Raw genomic sequence first — 19,506 nt, 5'->3', positions numbered from 1 at the left:
ATCGAAGAAAATCGAATGTCAGATAAGAGCAGGAAAATTAAATAAAGAAAAATAAACACAAGGAGATGGCGCGAACGGAACACCATATTTGAGTCTGAAACTCTCAACTGGGTCACGTCACTGACACCTTGTCAAGGATGCCACAACGGGGATGGGCCTGTTAAGTACTACGCTTCTCCGGCATTTCGTCCGCGCAGCAGAACCTGCCTACCACTGTATCTTATGCTTCTCTGTTGAGCGTACTGAATATCATACATGATTTTACATTGCTTCATTGTTAAGTAATGTTTCCGAAAAAGCAAGTGTACTTACAACAGTCAAATTAGACTGTTACTAAAATGTAATCACAGTTATCATGATCTTAAAGTGTGCTTGCACAGACTGCATGGTAGTGGCATAGGGGTAGACAGGTTCGCGCGATTCCTCCATGTTCGCATGTGTGAAGTATGGAGTATGGTAAACCATGCGCTTAATAAAGTTTCCTTCGCTGAAAATTTAAAGATTTTCTTTTTTGAGATTTCTTTGCAAAATGGAAATGGACTAACATCAAGACATGTGTGATTTGCAAACACCCCTGCAGTGTTGACAAAACATTTTCCGTACTATCGGAAAAGGGCTGCAAAGATGATAATAACTTTTCTTTTTTTTTATTAAGTTTGTGGGCTTTCGTTCCCATCAGTGTTTATTTCATATGTATTCGTTTGTTTATTTCCTTAAGCACTGTCTTCAAGGCTTAGCTTTTATTGTTTTCTTTTGTTTGGTTGTTTTTTTTGTTGTTGTTTTGTTGTTGTTGTTGTTGTTGTTGTTGATCTCCATTTAACTACTGACTGTGAAAGTGTGTGTGTGTGTGTGTGTGCGCGCACGCGCGTGCTAGAAAGGCGGAAGGGCGAGGGAGGGGTTAGGAAGGAGAGGGACGGAGCTGAGAAGAAGAAGAGAAAGAAGAGAGAGAGAGAGAGAGAGAGAGAGAGAGAACTAACAGAAGGAATCTTGTTTACTGAAGGAAAAGAACAAGCACAGGAAGACTTTTCTTACGTACTACCCCCATTTTATGAAAAAAAAGAACTTGCGGAAAGGCAATAAGAAAAACAAGGCATTACATAAATGTATATGCCAGAGAACAAACGAATTTCATCAATTGACAGAGTACAGAAAAGCAAGTCAGTATGATTTTAACGCACGATGCATATCTGTGTATAAACAGAATGTTGCAACAGAAGAGAGACAGACAGACAGACAGAGAGAGAGGCCTTGTTGGTCAGGTATGATGCAAGCTGTTCACATGGGCAGTCACAGTGGCATCTCGGGCTTCCTGCCCATAATCGACTTCAGTCCAAGTGATATGGCCTGTCACTACTCTACCATGCATTTCATCACAAAAGAGGTCACACGACACAACTCAACACCTGTCCTGACTCTGGATCAACCACTCTGGTGGAAAGCCAAGGACATCTTGCTAATGAGCCTCCTGCCAGTTATATGAAGTCGATGGTGCTGCGCTTGGTGCTTTCCATGCTGAAATGAGCTTCTGAGGCTGCATTGGACGGTTGATGGAGGGCAGTGGGTTGCAATTGGTTAAAGGTTCTGGAACTGCCCTTCTCTCCAAACGTTGTCATGCACATGACGCAAGGAAAAGCAGTGACACGAGCAGGAAGGGGACATTTTAGTGGACTCTTTGCTTAAACGCACTTGTGACTGCTAAAACATGTGGAGTCAAGCTGCCAACTACACAGAACCTAGATCTTGCTCCAGAAGACCTTCATTTGGAACAAGTGGATCAACAAGTTCAAAATGAACTTCAAAATTCAACTGACACTTTCAAATCAAATACTACTGATCACACGGACTTCACCGAACCAATGTTAGATGAAGATCTTGATCATGGACTGGCTTTGTATAATTTCTCTCACGGAGGGCAAACTTGTAGCTCATGACCTTGAGGCAAACACGCATCTTATCTCCAGAATTTCTGACAAGTTGGATGCAAAGAAGAAGGAGCTAAAACAATACGCCACAGCTGCCTCGTTGTTGCAATACATGCATCTCATAGATATTTTACGACGTTTTCTGAAGGCAGAGAGGACGGGAAACTGGCATCTTCACCTGAGTGCGTTGCAGGAGATGATACCTTTTCTTGCTTCAGCTGGTCACAGTCTGTACACAAAGTCAATCCAGCTGTACCTGCAAGATATGGTGCAACTTGAACAAACCAACCCAGACGTGTACAACAAATTTCAAGAAGGTCATCATATTTTCCGCAGAAGTGATCGCTACTTGGCTGGTCTTTCTGTCGATCTTTTATTGAGCAAGTGTTGATAAGAAGCATCAAATCAACAGGGAGGATGACACGTGATCGTGGAATGCCAGAATCCCAACGTGCAGCATGGCTTCTATCAATGCCCACTAGTGCTGACATCAATACGTCAGTTCAGAACATCACCGGGTTGTCTTTCTCAAGTGAACAGCACAAAGACATCAGCATTGCCAGAAAGAGGCAGGATGGTCATGACATGATGGTCATCCTTGCTCTCCTGGAAGAGAGAGATCCCTTCATTGCTGGTCCTGTTCTGAAGAATACAGCCACGGGTATGGTTGAAACACCAAGGTGGATGCACACAAGGCAAACTAAGTGGGAAATACAATCTTGAAGATGGAAAGCCACAAAGCCACGGAATACACCTTCAGGTCAGAACAGGCTGTTACGATGGCCTCCATAAACACTGTCAAGATCGACGCAGAAGTGGTGGCTATCGAACCTCAACTTCTGTTTCAGCGCCTGGTTTCAGCCACAGGCAGTAAATACGAGGACACGTGTGAGGTGTTCAGATATGAGCTGTCGAGTCACCCATCATCTCTTTCTAAGTCTTCTATTTTTCTTCGTCAAGGAAATAAAGCCCTTCTTGTTGATGAGATCTGGAAGAGAGTTTCCAAACCCATGCCAGAGAGTGCCTTTCTTGGTGACGTGCGTTTGTTCTGCATGGAGAGGCACTTCTAAAAAAAAATCCCTGGTCTCGTGGCTCAACTTACATTTCCATCATTGAAACTTACGTCAGACATGTGCGACAGAAGTACAAGAAGCCTGTGATGGCTATACAAGTGGCCCAAGCACAAAAGACGTCACATATATATGCAGAACTGAGGGAAAGTCGACCACTGAGGTTCAGTTTACACCAGACATGACCCTGCATATTGGGAAAGACCTGTTTCTGGCCAATCATAAAAACAAGCAACGTTTTATTGACTTGCTTTCTTGTAACAACGGATGCGTGACTTTCTGTTCTGAAGGAGATGCTGACTGCATGATTGTTGCTGAGGTTCAGGAAAGTGCAAAAGGTAAAGAGACAGTGGTTGCTGACGATGACACAGATCTTTTAGTCCTTTTGGTCTGTCATTTCAAAAGTGATTCAGAGGAAGTCTTTCTCAAGAAAAGCAGAAAGCCGTTCAGGTGCTGGAACATCAAGCAGTTTCAGAGTTCACTTAGCAGCTTATGTCATATCTTGCCTGTCATCTATGCAGCCATAGGTTGTGACACAACGTCCCGAGCTTTTGGAACTGGCAAACGGACAGGTTTCCAGAAATTCCTGAGCTCAGAACGACTTCGTGAACTGGCAGAGACATTCCTGAAGAACATAGAGAAAGGTGAGATTGTTGTTGCTGCTGAGCAGATGCTCTTGTCTTTGTATGATAGGAAGACAGCGTCCACCCTTGACAAGATTAGATACATGATGTTCTGTTCAAAGGTAGCGTCTGGGACAACATTCATACAAGTTCACTCACTGCCCCCAACGTCCTCTGCTACCAAATACCAGTGTTTGAGGACATATCTGCAAGTCCAACAGTGGAAATGACACACTTGTGTTGGGACAATTGGGCTGGAAGATTGTTGACAACCAGATGGTGCAGCCTTGCACAGCAGACTTTCCTCCTGCTCCTTCCAAGCTTCTGTGCATTATCCGCTGTGATTTCGAGTGTGACTGTGACAAAAAGGAGTACCTGCAGAAAACAAGGTTTTGACGGCTCGCCAGCATGTGGAGAGTGTCATGGAATACATTATTCGAATTCAGCACAGGTGATAACCGCTGAAGAACAACACTGAGAGGGAAGCCTTTGTGAGGATGGACATTATTATGAATTAGTCCAGTAATTCTATGATAAAAAGTGGTCTAATCCCAAAATAATCGCAATATGTTGGGTTTTTTCAGACTTGCATCTATACTTATTGGTAAAGAATGTCTGCAAAATGTAAGTGTATATTTTAAAAATGCAACCTTAAGACGTATAAAGCCAGCTTTGTGTGAATAAGTCGCTCTGCTTATACACTGCCTTTCACGTTAACAATGTGCACAGACTGTCAGGATCTGACATAGATGAATCCATTAGAATAGACAACATCTCATGTATGAATTCCACGCTTCCAGGTCACAGTGGACAAAACATCTACATGAATGACACATTTTGCGCGCGCATGTGTGTGAGTGTGCGCATATCCACATTTGGTGATATTTTGCTTTCAAATTCAAAATAATGTTTTGCCTCTCTCTCTCTCTCTTTCTTACACACACACACACACACACACACACACACACAACACAACACACACACACACAGTTGTTTGAAATACCCCCACGACAGAAGATAATGATAATAAATAAAATGAAACAGACAAGACAGTTCATAATTAGATAAATAAATGAATAAACAAAAATAAACTGAATGATAAATGTGTAACTAACGAACTAAAGATAAAACAAATAGATGAATAAGTAAATTGATAAATACATAAATAGAAAAAACAAACAAACAAACAAAATAAATCAATGTTTTTAGAACCCAGACAATGGCTTGTCGTCACTTCAGATCACACAAGTGCCTTGATGACCCTCCGTTTCCATTTTACATACAATTACTAAATAAAGTTGAATATTGTAATTTCTTCAGTAAAATATTTTTTTAAGCGCATGGTTCACCATACTTCAACACCATATTTTGCGAAGCCGGCAACATGTGAACCTTTCTTCAACGCCACTTTCGTGCTGTCTGTCTAGATGCAAATTAGGTACAAGATAACTGTTATATCAGTTCAGTAACTGATTCAATTGACAGTTATAAGTATGTTTTATTATTCCGAAATCACTAATTGCCAACAAATCAACGTAAAACTTTCACTACGGTCAGGGCAGTACGAAACAGGTTTCACTGAACGGAGTGAGAAAGCGTGGGGAGGAACCAGGCCTGCCCGCAGAGCCCGACTTGACAAGGCGTGAATGACAAGCTGCGGCAGCAAAAAAGTATGGTCTGCTTTTTCTTCCATCTCGGCCTACTTATTTTTCTTTATTTAATTTTCCTGATCTTATCTGACGTTCGATTATCTTCGATTTTTTATGGGTGATAGAGCGAAAAATTCTGAACACGTAGAGCCAAAAAAACGTTTTCTTGCAATTTTTTGGAGGTTCGGCCACTTTTTCTCACAGAATTACTAGACTATTATTCAAACACTCAATTATTCAAACACATGTCTTTGTATGTTTTGACCCAAGGATGGGGTTTCTACAAACCACATGGGGAAAACAGTTCTTCCATTAAGTACTCTGTGTTTTCATTTATTTTTCCTTACTTATCTTGAATTTTTATTTCTGTAGGTGATAATATATGAAAGAAAAATGGGGGTGGGGAAGTTAAAAAGTAATCCATCTCCCCCAAGTTATCAATTATTATTTTCTTGCTTCCTTTCATTTGTTTCGTGCTCTCACTTTTTTACCCATTTGTAATTTCTCAGTCAAATACAAGTATAACAGAAATGAGTCTTGGCTGTATTACTGTTTGCAAATTAAAGCCAGCATCCTGAATCCACCATTTTCGGTCTGCCGTCATGGTAAGCCAAGATTTACAAACATGATATGCCTTTACACCTATCTGTGTCCTTTAAGTTTTATTCATGATACATTTCATAATCAGAGTGTTGGACATCTGTTAAAGTTCGTTAGTGTCTCACAATGCAGTTGAGGACAAGAATTTAATCCTGGCCTTAGGCCTCATTCGTCTATTCTTTTCCTCGGTCTGCTGACATTCAACAAGGGGCGTCTCAGCTGAAATAAACCATGGTGCTGTAATAGAAGACCAGAGGGGAGGTGATTCATTCTATACTGCACTGCAACCTAAGTTTGGACAGCGAAGGACCCTGCAACCTTAACACTGATTGGCATGCTGTATATCTTAATCGGAAAAAAAAATACAAAAGACATAAAAAGCTGTGTACTTAATGACATTGTGTACTTTGATTGATATAATACAATTTGATTCTTGCTCACATCGGTCTTTATTAGAAATGCTACATCTTACTTAATGACATTGTGTACTTTGATTGATATAATACAATTTGATTCTTGCTCACATCAATCTTTATTAGAAATGCTACATCTTTTTCCAGTGTCTATTATTTATAGTTTTGTTGCTTGTTTTTTGTTGGGGTTTTTTGTTGGTTTTTTGTTGTTGTTGTTGTTTTTTTTTGGGGGGGGGGTTGTTGTTGTTGCTGTTGTTGTTTTGTTTTTTGTTTGTTTTTTAAATCATAAAAAAGGAATAAAAACTGATTACTTTTATGCCCTGGATTCCTGATTTCCTCTGTGTGAGAGGACAGGTCCTTTCCCAACTAAGGCAGGACATGACAGTGATCATAAAAGGAGAGAAAAACTCATACCATGCATTTTCACTGACTCTGACAAAGATATTGTACTAAGACAGGTTCAAACAGGTTACACCATCACTGATGGGAAGGTTTTGGAGTAGAAGAACATATATTGATCTGGAACTGGATTTGTCCTGAGTGATTATCATGTATGCCTGAAAATGTTTTGGTGATTTTGTTATAATTCATCAAAGCTAGAGAGCTGTGATGAAGACAGGGAAAGTTTGAAACTTTGACAGATCCATATCACAATCATAAAACAATGAAACGCCAATCAACGTGGAATACTTAAGATAGAATTCTTCCTTTTCCAGCACACAACTTCCATTTTGACAACAATTTGTTTCTGATGATAAGCAAAAACATGATTTGGATATATGGAAGTATCTAAGTATTAGTAACCTCCCCCTCCCTGCCCCCTAGACTCCCCCTCCATCCACACTCCCACCCTATGTATTTTTGCTTTTGCTGCTGTTAAGCTTTTCATGTCATTTACTTTTTAATCCACTTCAAAGTCAAAGTCAAAATTTTGTTTTTAGGTGCATTGGTGAATTAAAGCAGCAGCTACTTTTTATATCAAGTCATCCATAAAAGAAAAGAAAGTAGATCTGAAAATATAAGAACAGTATAGAGAAGAAATATAGAGTTGCAAGTGTGTCTCACACAAATACAGCATATACACATGCTTGCACAAGCGTCCACCACCCCCACCCAGTCATCTAATACAATATGTCCTCTGTTTCGTCAGGAAACTCAGCACCATCCTAATTCTTGCTTCTGTTTGCCATGGTAACAATAAAAATGAACATTCCTGGCAAGTTGGAATCAATCTCCAAGCTCTGAATGGACAAAACAGGTGTACTGCAATTAAGTTTTTGTGTTTATCTTAAAGCACAGCAAGGCTTTTATGCTCATGTGTGTGCCTGTTGCCCCTGGCATTCCAGCCAAAAATTGCTTTTTTTTTTTTCCTCAGCCAGAAGAATCCTTCTGTATCAAACCTGAAATCTGGACACAGCCAAAAATGTGGCACCCCTAAAAATGTTGTTGAGCTTTTTTTTCTTTTTCTTTCTTTTTTTTTTTTTTTTGAAAAGGTGATTGCATCACCAGAAAATATGCTCAATACTACATCTAACTTCTAAACAAAAGTCACAATTATTACTATTTACTATTCCATTTCTATTAAAACTACAATTGTGCTAGTGACTATGCATTAAAAGAAGTTGCAAGATGAGCGGGATTTCACTGGGTCTGGGATTGATTCATAGTCATTTTAAAACAAAAATAGTTTACATTCACATGTCAGACTGGAACTGCTAAATAATTATAGTTGGATGTGGCATAACACCCTAGAAATAAGTCATGTTTATTTCATATAGACGCTTTATACCTAATATTTGAAGAGAAAAATATATATCCAATCTACCTACATCTATTAACAACAACCTGTTCCATCCCCCCACCCCACCCCCCAAAAAAAGAGTAGGACTGCTTACACAGCAGGGGTAAAAATGGTCATACACTTAACAGTTAATTCATGCATACGAGTGAATGTGGGAGTCACAGCCAAAAAATGATGAAGAAGATCAACCCATTCCAAAGACATCAGCTGACTTTCCAGAAAAAGCGCTTAACCAGTGCAACAAAAACTTCCACTGACGTCCTGCAACGGTTCTGATCTTTCCTTCAACCGAGACTGGTTTAACTGCTGTTTAAGTTTTAATTTTGGGTGTGTGTAATACCAGTGATGTTCTTTATCCTCCATACCAAACAGGGGTCAAAGGATTTAATATCTGTGATTCTTGTGTGTGTAGAGGTCTGTCTGTGTGTCTATGGGTGTGAGTCTGTGTGTTAATGTATGCGTGTGTGTTTTCTTTGTGTGTGTGTGTGTGTGTGTGTGCATGTGTGTGTCTGTGTCTGTGTATGCGCTTGTGCACCTGTGTCCATGTATATGTGAGAAAGGGATGCTTGTTGATTTCTTGAGTACCTGCATGCCATAAGCACGTAGAATATCCAGCTTACACATGGGACAGCTACGTTGATCCAGCAACCATGGGTCCACACAGGACTTATGGAACACATGCCTGCAAAAAAATTCAAGAAACATGAAACACACAAATGTATATCAGATATTCATACTAATTTGAATATCTTGTCAACAAATTCACTCTTTCAATTAAATCAACAATAAAGACTCACAAATTCAATTTCCACTGAAAGTAATAAAAGGTAATGGAATGTTGCATTTGTGAGCTGGTGTGTCTTGATGAACATGTATGATTTATTTGCTCTTGTGTTTGCTTGGTTGTTGGTCGGTCTTCATGCTTTTGTTTGCCTCCTTTTAACTATGAACATGGCCATCACTAGATATTTAAGTGTGTAATAAATATTCACTGATAGAATAAAATAGAATAGAACAGAATGTCTTTATTACCAAGTGCACACTGGAAATAGCATGCTTATAGTTAGATATACCTGTAGAAGAAAAGAAGCATACGTGTTTACGACAACAATCACAACACTTATAGTCATGTAAGTCAATAACTCTCCCAACGACAAACAAGGGTTCTTTCAAGATAATCAATCAATCATGTTCTCAGAAACAGAACAGTCAAGCTTTTTTCCCATACCAAAGAGTGTCCCTCCTTTAGAGGCAGAAGTTCTTTGATGATACTCCCCCCCCACCCCCCTCACCCCACCACCGGTTTCAACTGAGCCAATAGAGTGTCTACCGTGCATCCAGTTTGGCTGGTCTACAAAGGAGTCCAATCAACAGGTCAGTGACAAAAAGCGTGAAAAAATAAGAACAAATGGTTCCCATCCATTGTCTCTAAACCTTGGGTTTCATGAAAATCGTGGATTGTTAGCTGTTGTCCAGTTCCTGCTAGACATTTCACTATGTCATGGCCACACACCCTGCCTGATCTTCGACCTATCATCTTACACCACTCCACTCTCTCTCCTCCCACTCTTCTCAAATTATGCGAAAGTACTGCACCCTTACTGTCAGTCACTGTCACCCACTCTAAACTGATGTCTGATTGGACAGATGGATTGGAAAAAGCATTGAACATTGCTGTCAATCTCATCACTGTCACTGTTATCACCTTCGAGTTCAAACCAATCATCACACAATATAGATGCATCTCTTATCGCCACTGCCATATATAATCATCTGCACAGCCTGCAAAGTTGTGTATATCATTTGACTGGGACCTCTGTCTTAGCTGGACAAAGTTTCTGACACCTTTTTGCGTGTGATGCAAACCCACTTTTCAGGCGCACTTGACAAAGCCCAATTAGCAAAACATTATCAAGAAGAAAGGGGTCCTCCCTCCACCTGATGTATGCTCAATTTTTTATCAGTATGTTTAAAATCCACACACATCAATGAGTCTATTAGACGGAGGATGAAGTTTTGTGCTGTCCCTTAATAATGGCTCCATGACGATTCTACTACATTATCCCTCTCATAAGTCGCATGTCTAGTGGCTACACCACTCTGAATATTGCCAACTAGTACGTTCATGCCTAATACTCGTGTAATTTCATCCTCCGTCATAACAGGCTTGTTATAATTCCAATTACACTTTCCTAGTATAAACCTCCCTCTCTCCGTCTTCATACACAATCACAATCAAGTTTTGGACAATTCCTGTGAACTTTAATGTTTGACCCATGCTTACACTTGGCTGGGTTTTTATTTGCACTGGTGTATGTTGTATCCCATTCACACCCTCCTGCTACATGGAGACGCATAATGTGTATGTGAATGTTTACGCGTGCGACTGTGTGTGTGTGTGTGTATGTGTATGTATGTATGTGTGTGTGTGTGCGCGCGCGTGCACGCGCGTTTTATCAATTACCTGCAAGCACTGAGAATTTTCAAGTCCATCTATACCTCATTTGCTGCTTGAATATTAAGTATATTGGAGATGTGGCTCCCCCCCACCCCCACCCCCCCCACCCCCGCAATACTTATTTTTGCAATTAAGATAATCTTATTCACTTTGTTCATAGTGTCATTGTCAAATCGTTTATTTTGAAAACTAAACAATACGTCTCTTAATGAGAGCTGTACTGGATGTCCAATAATACCATTGATGAAGTTTTCAATGTTTTGCCAAAATATATTAACAGGGGGGCATTCATAAAAGAAATGTTCGATGAAGTAGATCTACTTCATCCCTGCAAACTGTGCATTTGTTGTCGTTTACTACTTTAATTTTGTGCAGTAAAATATTTGTGGGATAGATGTCGTGTATAATCTTCCACTGCAATTCCTTCAATCTAACTTCTTTTGTGACCTTGTGAGGGATTGTCCATATCTGTTAACTTCAACACCAAGTTTTCTTTGCCAGAAGCCAATGGCACATGGCTTTATTTCATCTTATTTGTTTGTCTGGTCATGTAACTTTTGTAGAATAGCATTTGGCTTTGTGCAGTATCTGTGTGCTTCACAATCTTTTCTAGGATTAACGGTTGACTGGTCGTTTTGCGAGGCTATCCATTCCTTCCATTGTTTTGGAACAGCGTTAACTATCGTGTTGTATTCAAATACAATGCTGGCAGGGTTTTGATTTACTTTGTTTTGAAGTTCTTCTGCAGTGAGTAGTCTAGTATCATTAACTTTTATTAAATCTTTCTTTCGATACCATTATTTTTCCACTTTGGGAAAAAGATGTTTTTTGTACTGTATCAATCTATTGTTCCATAAGAATTCTTGATGTCCAGTTGTCTTCTATATTTTGAGCTTTAACACTGTTTTTGAGAAAATTCCAAGTATCTTGATCTTGTCTGTAATGTTAAACTGTAGATTTTCTGCATGGATGTGTTTTCCAATTTTCATTGCTTTAGTTTTCGACTGGTTTAAAGAAAGTCCTGAAAACTTTGAAAATTCTCTAAGGATATAAGAGGCACACATCATATCGTCCTTATCCTGAAGAAATAGTGTTATCAGCTAGTTGCCATATATTTAAAAACTCAGTTTGCTCCTTGTTGTTTGGTAATCTGATTCCTGTTATATTACTACTATTTCTTAACTGCCAGTAGTTTGATGGATAGTATGAAGGCTAATGGTGAAAAGAGACAGCCTTGCCTAATGCCGCAGGTTATGGGGAATGCTTGAGAGATCCACCCTCCATGATTTATGCTGCTGAATGTATTGTTACTGAGAGACGCTATCCATTTTCTCATCTGTTCACCAAAACCGAATATTTTGAAGGAGTTAAATATGAGACAATGTGAAACTGAATCAAATGCTTTTGTATAATCTACAGCTAACAGATATTCAGCCTTGTTTTTATGATTTAAATATTCTACTATATTGTCAATTGTTCTCATTATTGTTGAAATACTTCTCCCTTTAATATATCCTGCTTGGTCTTGATTTATTTCTTTCCATATCACCTTGCTCACTCGTCCTGCAAATATTTTTGCTAATATTTTGTAATCAGTGTTCAAAAGTGTGATTGGTCTCCAGTTGCTAAGCTGATCGCGAGCAAGTTCTTTACCTTTATGCAAAAGAATAATTATTCCCTGGTTTGTGTATATGACATTTCTCCCTTTTCAAATGAGTCATTGAAAGCATGTGTGAGTTGATTCTTAATTTTGTCCCAGAATACTTTCATGAATTCCACAGTTAAACCATTGCTACGTGGAGAAGAGCCATTTTTCACTGATTTTAAAGCAGTGCCTGCTTCGTCTACCGACACTAGACCTTCACACAAATCTACTTCTTCTTCATCTAATGTGGAGAACTATAAATCTTTCATAAAATCTTGTACCGCTTCTTGTGTATTGTGTGTGTCTGTGGTCTGACTGCATAACTCTGAGAAGTATTTAACTTGTTCTTCCATTATTTTTATTTGGTCCGTTAATATTTCTCCATCATGTGTTTCTAACCTCATTATAACTTTTTTTTCTTAGCGCGAATCTTTTCCAAATTTAGAAAATATTTTGTGGGTTTTTTTTCTTCTCCCTCTTCTATGCATTTTTCACGAGCTCTAATTTGTGCACCTCTTGCTTTCTCTCAGGATATCATCTCTACTTCCTGTTTCCTTGGAACATGTCTCGTCATATCTGAATGTTATGTGGATTGTCTATTAATCAGTTCAGTGCCAGAGAATTTTGTTTTAAAAAAAAATAAATTAAAAAAAAAGTGCTCTCCCCTTGCCAGGGAATTTTGAGGATTCGGGGATAATAAATCACAAAAAATTCTAGCACAAAAGCTATGGGTGATACAGAAAGAAAGTAAATGTTTTTGTGAAGGAAAATGAGTGTAGATTCTGCTTCTGGGCTTTTTATTTTATTTTTTTTTTTTTTTACCCCAATTGGGTTGATTGTAGATAACTGTTCAGGCATGTAAAGTCAAGATAATAATTTTTGTGCAACAAAAAAGTCCGATTTCCACCTCTACATAATAACATTCATAAAGAAAAGAAACAAAATACTATTAGAAATTGGCACATTATACCTGTAGAAGAAATTAAAACAGGCTGTAAGTTTATAAAACAAATCACAGCTCATGCAGACATGTAAGTAAATTCCTGTCCCAACAATGACAAAGGTGGGTAAAGTCAATGTAAAAGGTCAATCACCATCTCAGAAACTGATCTGGCAAGCTTTTTGACAGCTAAGAGCGTTCGCAAGTGAGAGGGTGAAGTTCTTTGATGATATTCACTCCTTTAAAGTTGCATGTGGGCCGAATAAAGGGTCTGCTGTGCATCGGGCTTGCCACCTCTTCAAACAACCAACAAGTCAACCATCTGATTCAACGAAAAAACAAAAAGCATGTGTTTCACGTCCAGTGCAGGTTCCACCCTTGTTTCATGAAAATCGTGGAGCATTGGCTTTTGTCGATCCAAAGTCTGCTGACATTTGACCTATTGTCTTACATCACTCCTCTCCCTCTCCTCCCCTTCTTCCAATGCTCGCTGCAGGTAGTCTGTCAGTCACAGCCACTTGTTCAAAAACACTGTCTGATTGGATAGATGGACTGAATTACCATCAAATGGGCTGTCAGTTTCATAACTGTCATTGTCAACCACCTTTGTTTTCAAACCAATCATCAGATAAGAGAGATCCTCCATCGCGAAAGCTGTCTCTAATCACAAGCAGAGCTTTCAGAATTGTGTAAATCTTCTGACTGTGACCACTTCCTTTACTGGACAGTTTTCAATGCCTTTTTTTGTACATGATGCAACCCCCTTTTCCATGCGTGTATCACGTGGTCAGTTAGCAGATTACTGTCTCAAGGCCTGACTAAGCGCGTTGGGTTACGCTGCTGGTCAGGCATCTGCTTGGCAGATGTGGTGTAGCGTATATGGATTTGTCCGAACGCAGTGACGCCTCCTTGAGCTACTGATACTGAAACTGTCGACTAGAAAGGGGTCTTCTACCTGATGAATGTTCATTTAATAGGAAATTTTCTATCTAAAATTACGTTTAAATAACATACTTACCGTGACCCAACTAGTGCAGACTCCGGCAGGGGTCTGACATTCCTGTCCTGTGCAAACTACTATCCGCCTATGCGGAGAAAACGAAAGCAACTACGGCCGATAACCTCCCGGAAGTAGGTAACCTCCCCTTTGTCCCGCTGGTTAGCGCCCTCTTTTGACGGCAATATGCCATCACCAGCGCAGCAAGCAGGGAGAACAGGAAGCGGGGAGGACGGGAGGGTCTTAAATTTGGGTCACGTTAAGTATGTTATTTAAACGTAATTTTAGATAGAAAATTTCCTTTTAATTACACATACTTAACCGTGACCCAACTAGTGCAGAATAGCACGACAAGGTGGAGGGCTCGCCTGTTCTACTGTCTGTATGCTGTGATGGTCTGTTGTGCAACTACCACAGAAGCGATGGCTCTTGCGCCATCAACCCGCAGGCGTGCGACGTCTCTCTGGTAGAAGTCGACGAGCCATCATCCCTAAAGCGATAGGTGTCCCTCAAGTAGAATTTGACGAAAGCAGAGTGTACTGTGTCGCCTAAGGACATTGGTGCGGGTAAAGAAGACAGAGGTCCACAGCTGTATTGTGGGGGAGGTCTGTGGACCACAGCTGAGCGGATGAGCGCGGATGAGCGTCAATGCAAGGAGGTGCGCATGTGGTTTGATCTTATGATTCCACAACGGATGTGGGCCGATAGTGGAAGTGGTTTTGTGTTTGAAGGAAACTGTGGCACGAGACAGAGGTAGGTCACCGTGTTGGGCCTGCCTCAGGCATGACAGCCAGATCTGTAGAGCTCCTCCATGCGAGCTGACAGGCGATGGGCACTCCCCCCCCCCCCTTTTTTGACGCTGTCAAAAAATGACAGCACTGGTATGTTGCCTATGCATAGAATGGCAGACATTTGGCAACAAAAGACTTGATGTCCCTGGTGTCTCTGGGACAGGGTTGTGTAATTGCCCAGGTAGGTACCATCACGAAGGGGCATACGGAAGGCTTGGTGGCTTCTCTACCTGAGTGTGGCATGTTGGAGTAACCCGCAGAAAGTTGTCGGCAGTCAATGGCTGGGTTGGATCAGGCTGTGGAAGTGCATTTCATGTGCCCACAGGTCACTGAGTCTCATTCTGTGGTAGAATTCCCAAATGGAAGAGGGTTTCCATGGGGAAAATTTTTGCTGAAGGTTCTTTAGTGAGAAAGGGGACCGGATCCATGACAGGCCTCTGGCTGTGTGTGGTGCGCACTGAGTCTGGGATGGAGCGGGGCGGGCCAGGGAGGTAAGTGGCTCAAGATGTGTTGTACTGGCTATTGACATCAAAGCACTGATCTGACATACGTTTTTAGTATGGCCAACTGCAAGGTGAGAGCTGTATTATCAGTGGTTTCGTAATTGCAAAGGGAAATCATTTGCAGCTTAGTCTTTCATGAATGACTATGTCTCTCAGACTAGAAGTCAAATTGCACTGGGACTTAGTGCTGTAGCCTTAGGCCTAAGTAGCCTTTGGGAACCGTCCCAATGATGAGTCCTAAGGCCCTCTTGATTGAGGGACCGGGGATGCAACTTGGGCAAAACACTCTCTACTATAAATTGTATAATCGAATTCCAGCTCGAATAGACTGGACAGCAGATGCCTCCTCTGCTGTTCTGATGGAGACTGTCGTACACGACTGATTATCATATACTGTTCCTAGGAGGACACCAATCAGCAAGGGTAAATCAGGAAACAGCTGCTGTGTGCTTCAGGGACGAAGGTGTTCACCATGCAGGTTATGTTGCAATGTAAGGAAGCCGGAAAGAGTTGACGGGGTCTTGTGGTGCAACCGTGTGTCAGAAAGACATGGTGCTTGCTTCCGAAGTGACAACAAAGTCATCCTCTGACAGGCCCTTGACTGAAGGCTGGGGCTCCATGATGGGATAGCCTGCCTAGGCTAGAAACCCCTGGAAGTGTCTCATTGGAAAGACAGTGCTTGAGAAGGAATGGCCATCTGTAACCACAGCAGTGGTTGTGTGTAGAGGCCGAAAGGATCGGGCAGGGAAGACTAAGTGCAGAAAGTGCTTTCAAACGCCAATTGTTTGAGACGTTGATGCTGGATTTGTGTTCAAGCAAGGTGATGGGGTGAACTGATGTGCTTGAATGCGGCATCTGCCGTGCTGGTATGAGTGGGCAGAAAGGTACACCCCTGTGGCTAATGGACGGTTCGTTGTGCTTTGTGGGACACATCCGTCCTCGTCAATATGCCTTTCTCCCAAATGTAGAGGAAAACAATTATGACCCAGGCCTTCTGCTACTAGAGAGGAGTAGAAGAGATGGGCTGAGGGTGATTGTCTCCTGCCCAGTGGGCAGTTTTTGGGTCCGCTAAAACTTGTAAGGCAAGATAGACACCTCTTCATGGGAAGGCTGGCTAGGATGTAGGGCCTGTGTGGAGCTTTTGTCACAATCACAGTGGTGCAAACCAAGGGTTGTTGTAGGCAAGGGGAGAAAGAAGGGATGCCTTACAAACTTGGAAGGAATGAAAGGCATGTGTGTCCAGAGTGGCACCTCTAAGTTGGACTGCCTCATCCCTCCTTGTGCATCTCCAGCCTTATGGGTGATTGTTGAAGGCAAATGAGTTGGGTTGCCTTGTCCGTCCTTGCACCAAGAGAGGCATTCTTAGCCCTGTGGGTGTGAAGGAGGTGTGTGTGGATCCCTAAGGACCAGCCACTACTGAAATGTGAAGGAGCATACATTCAGGCGTGAATGAGGCTATTATTATTATTTTATTTTATTTTATTTATTTATTTTTTTTTTTTTTTTGTGAGTGCAATCGTCCTCAAAAGGAAGGTAGGGATGAATATGAAAATGAATACATATATGTGCCAAGGGAATAAAAACTTCCATCAGCTCAAGTGATGATGTCAGAAGTATGTCAATGACAAGAGATCGAGACACAAGAAATAAGCCGCTGTATAAGCATACGTGTAGCGTGCACAGATATACCAAAGTAAATGGGTAAGTGTGCATAATCATCAATGGAAAGGAATCTGTCCATGCACCTACGTATGAGATGTACATACGCATATGAATAAAGTGCCAGTACGTAGAGGCAGAGAGTTCTGGGCATTGTGAACAGAAGGCCGCAAATGCCAGTGTGCTTATATTGCTATGTAGGGAATCTCAATGAATAGATGTCAATGAATAGAGATAGAAATATAATTGTACATGTTAATATGAAAGTCGTCTGAACCTATCCCATAAGCACATACACATGTGTATACCGAGGGATAAGTACGCATCTATAAGTGAAAGCAGAAATGTGTATGAATGTAGCAATATATCTCATATATATGTATATATGTGTGTGTATATATATATATATCTATATATATATATATATATATATATATATATATACACATATATATAGATTTTTTTTTTTTTTTTAATATGTATATATATATTTCGTGATTGTTGTTTGTGATAATAAATCAAATGGATAGAAGAGGAAATATTGTGATGTATTTCCTGTGGCCAATAGCCTGAGAAACAGCAAGAAAAGTGCAGTTGCTATGCAAAGATGTGTAAAGTCCCTCACTGGGCATGAGGACCCAATGAGAAACCGAAAGAAAACATCGTTGGTGGACAGCACGGGGGGCAGGAGTGATGTGCTGTGTCGGCGAAACTAACCACAGCTTCAAGCGCCTAGGTTACAAATGTGGAGTTGCCTTGGCGCCGAAAATCGTCGAAAAGGAAGGTGTCTTTAGAGCACATATCCCCCTGGAGCGACGTGTCCTCGCTGAACAGGGAGGAGTGTCATGTTGTGTGTGAGAGTCCGTGGTTCGATGCCACCGTAACCGACACAGGTGAAAACGAGCGCAAGGGGAATAATTATAATGTCCCTTAGTGCCGTGGGCATCCCAACCCGAATCGGTCGCCATCGGACGCGAGACGGTCGGGGCATGTGGCATGATGGCGCCGTAATCCAGTGTTATGGGCGTCGTGGACGAGGGGGTGACAAGTCCGTCGGCTTGCCGTGGGATGTGCATCCCCCTGTTGCTGAACGGCGGTCTAATCTCGCGAATAGCTCCTGCGAGAGGACCGACTTTCAGTTGTCAGTTGTGTGTTGACGGATAAAGTGATAGACAAGATCGGCCCGAGCACTGCCGAGAGGCAGGATCGAGTTATTAATACATTTAAAAATTATCTTGATATTCATTGTAAAAACTTTAAATACAAAACTCATTTACATATTTACTGATTTTTCAAGCACTGCGCACTCAATGTTGAAAAATGCAACAGACATACGTGGGGACTCTCTTTTTCTTCCCCACTTCAAGCGGGTAAAAGGCCTTGTCAGGCCTGCACGCCTTGATATTGATACATGATATGATATAAGAGGTACTCCAAAGTGGAAGTGCCAATATTAGTCTGGGTAACATCAGAGTTAGGCAATGGGGCAGAAGAATCCAACACTGCCGAAGTTCCAATGGGGCGTGCACGTACCTGCTCTGTGGGCGAGGGGCGGTGCAGGCGCAAGGCGCGGCACCGGAAGGCAGAGTGGTGCATAATTGCTGCAGCAAGTTTAGCGATGAGTTGCTGATTGTTTGGTTGAGTAGCTTGCTGAGACACCATTAGTGGATGGGAAACACCAGCACTCGGCGGTGTGGCAGATGGGGTCATCACCGCATAGCTTGGTAGGACCGTGCACACACTCGCACTGAAGGCGAGGAGCAGTGCCGGTGCAAGGGAAATAACTGCGGCGGTCACCGGCAAGGGTGCCGAAGCAGGGGTTGCCTCCCTTGGATCGGGTGATCCGGACGAGGAGGGAGGTGCACGCGTATGGGCAAGCGTGTCCCCTAGTGGTCCACCTTCCTCCCTACACCAGGGGAGGGCATCCCTACGCGCCTCAGTCGCCATTGGATCCGAGACGGTCGAGGCATGCCGCGTGGAGGGTCGCGTGATCCGATGTCACGGCCGCCACCACGGACGCATCGCACATAGGGCCCAGTCTAACGCGCGGATCCAAAACAAGCTGCCCTTTTTTTTCTTTTTTTTTTTCCCCAAAGGGATTGTGGCCATTCCATTGGTGCAACTGTGGGTATGGTAAAGAGATAGAGGAGATCGACTCGTACACAGCCGACTGGCAGGGCCGAGAAAACGCGGATCGCGTCGAGTGAGTTCGCGGATCAATAAAAATGAGATGAAAGGTAACACTGACCTGAGTGTGTGACCACAAACCTCTGGAAGTCACCAGAGGAGGTGTAGGAGGTGGCGAAGGTCTGGAGTCGACCGGAGGGAGCGGAGGAAGTGGAGAAGGCGGCGGGTTGGCGTTGTTTAGAGGGCCAGGAGTAGAGGGCCCAGAGTGTCAGCGAATCGATTGCGATCGCGCCTTAATTTTAGCACGA

General features: G+C 41.9%; 1 protein-coding gene across 4 annotated transcripts in view; it reads right to left on the bottom strand.

Annotated features, from left to right (window-relative positions):
- The window catches only part of LOC143298490 (RING finger protein 150-like), a 128,417-nt gene that overhangs the window by 33,332 nt on the left and 75,579 nt on the right, over window positions 1–19,506 (bottom strand). For all 4 annotated transcript variants that reach the window (XR_013057394.1, XR_013057395.1, XR_013057396.1 and 1 more), the window contains one exon: window positions 8,664–8,760. Coding sequence is in view for 1 of the 4 variants with exons in the window: in XM_076611304.1 (XP_076467419.1) it covers window positions 8,664–8,760 (97 nt within the window). In the remaining 3 variants the exon portion in view is untranslated. The remainder of the gene's footprint in view (window positions 1–8,663; window positions 8,761–19,506) is intronic.

This window comes from Babylonia areolata, chromosome 24, assembly GCF_041734735.1.
Source record: "Babylonia areolata isolate BAREFJ2019XMU chromosome 24, ASM4173473v1, whole genome shotgun sequence".
NCBI classification, from domain to species: Eukaryota; Metazoa; Mollusca; class Gastropoda; order Neogastropoda; family Buccinidae; genus Babylonia; species Babylonia areolata.
Note: the sequence above shows the minus strand (reverse complement) of the source record. Positions and strands in the feature narration are given on the sequence as shown.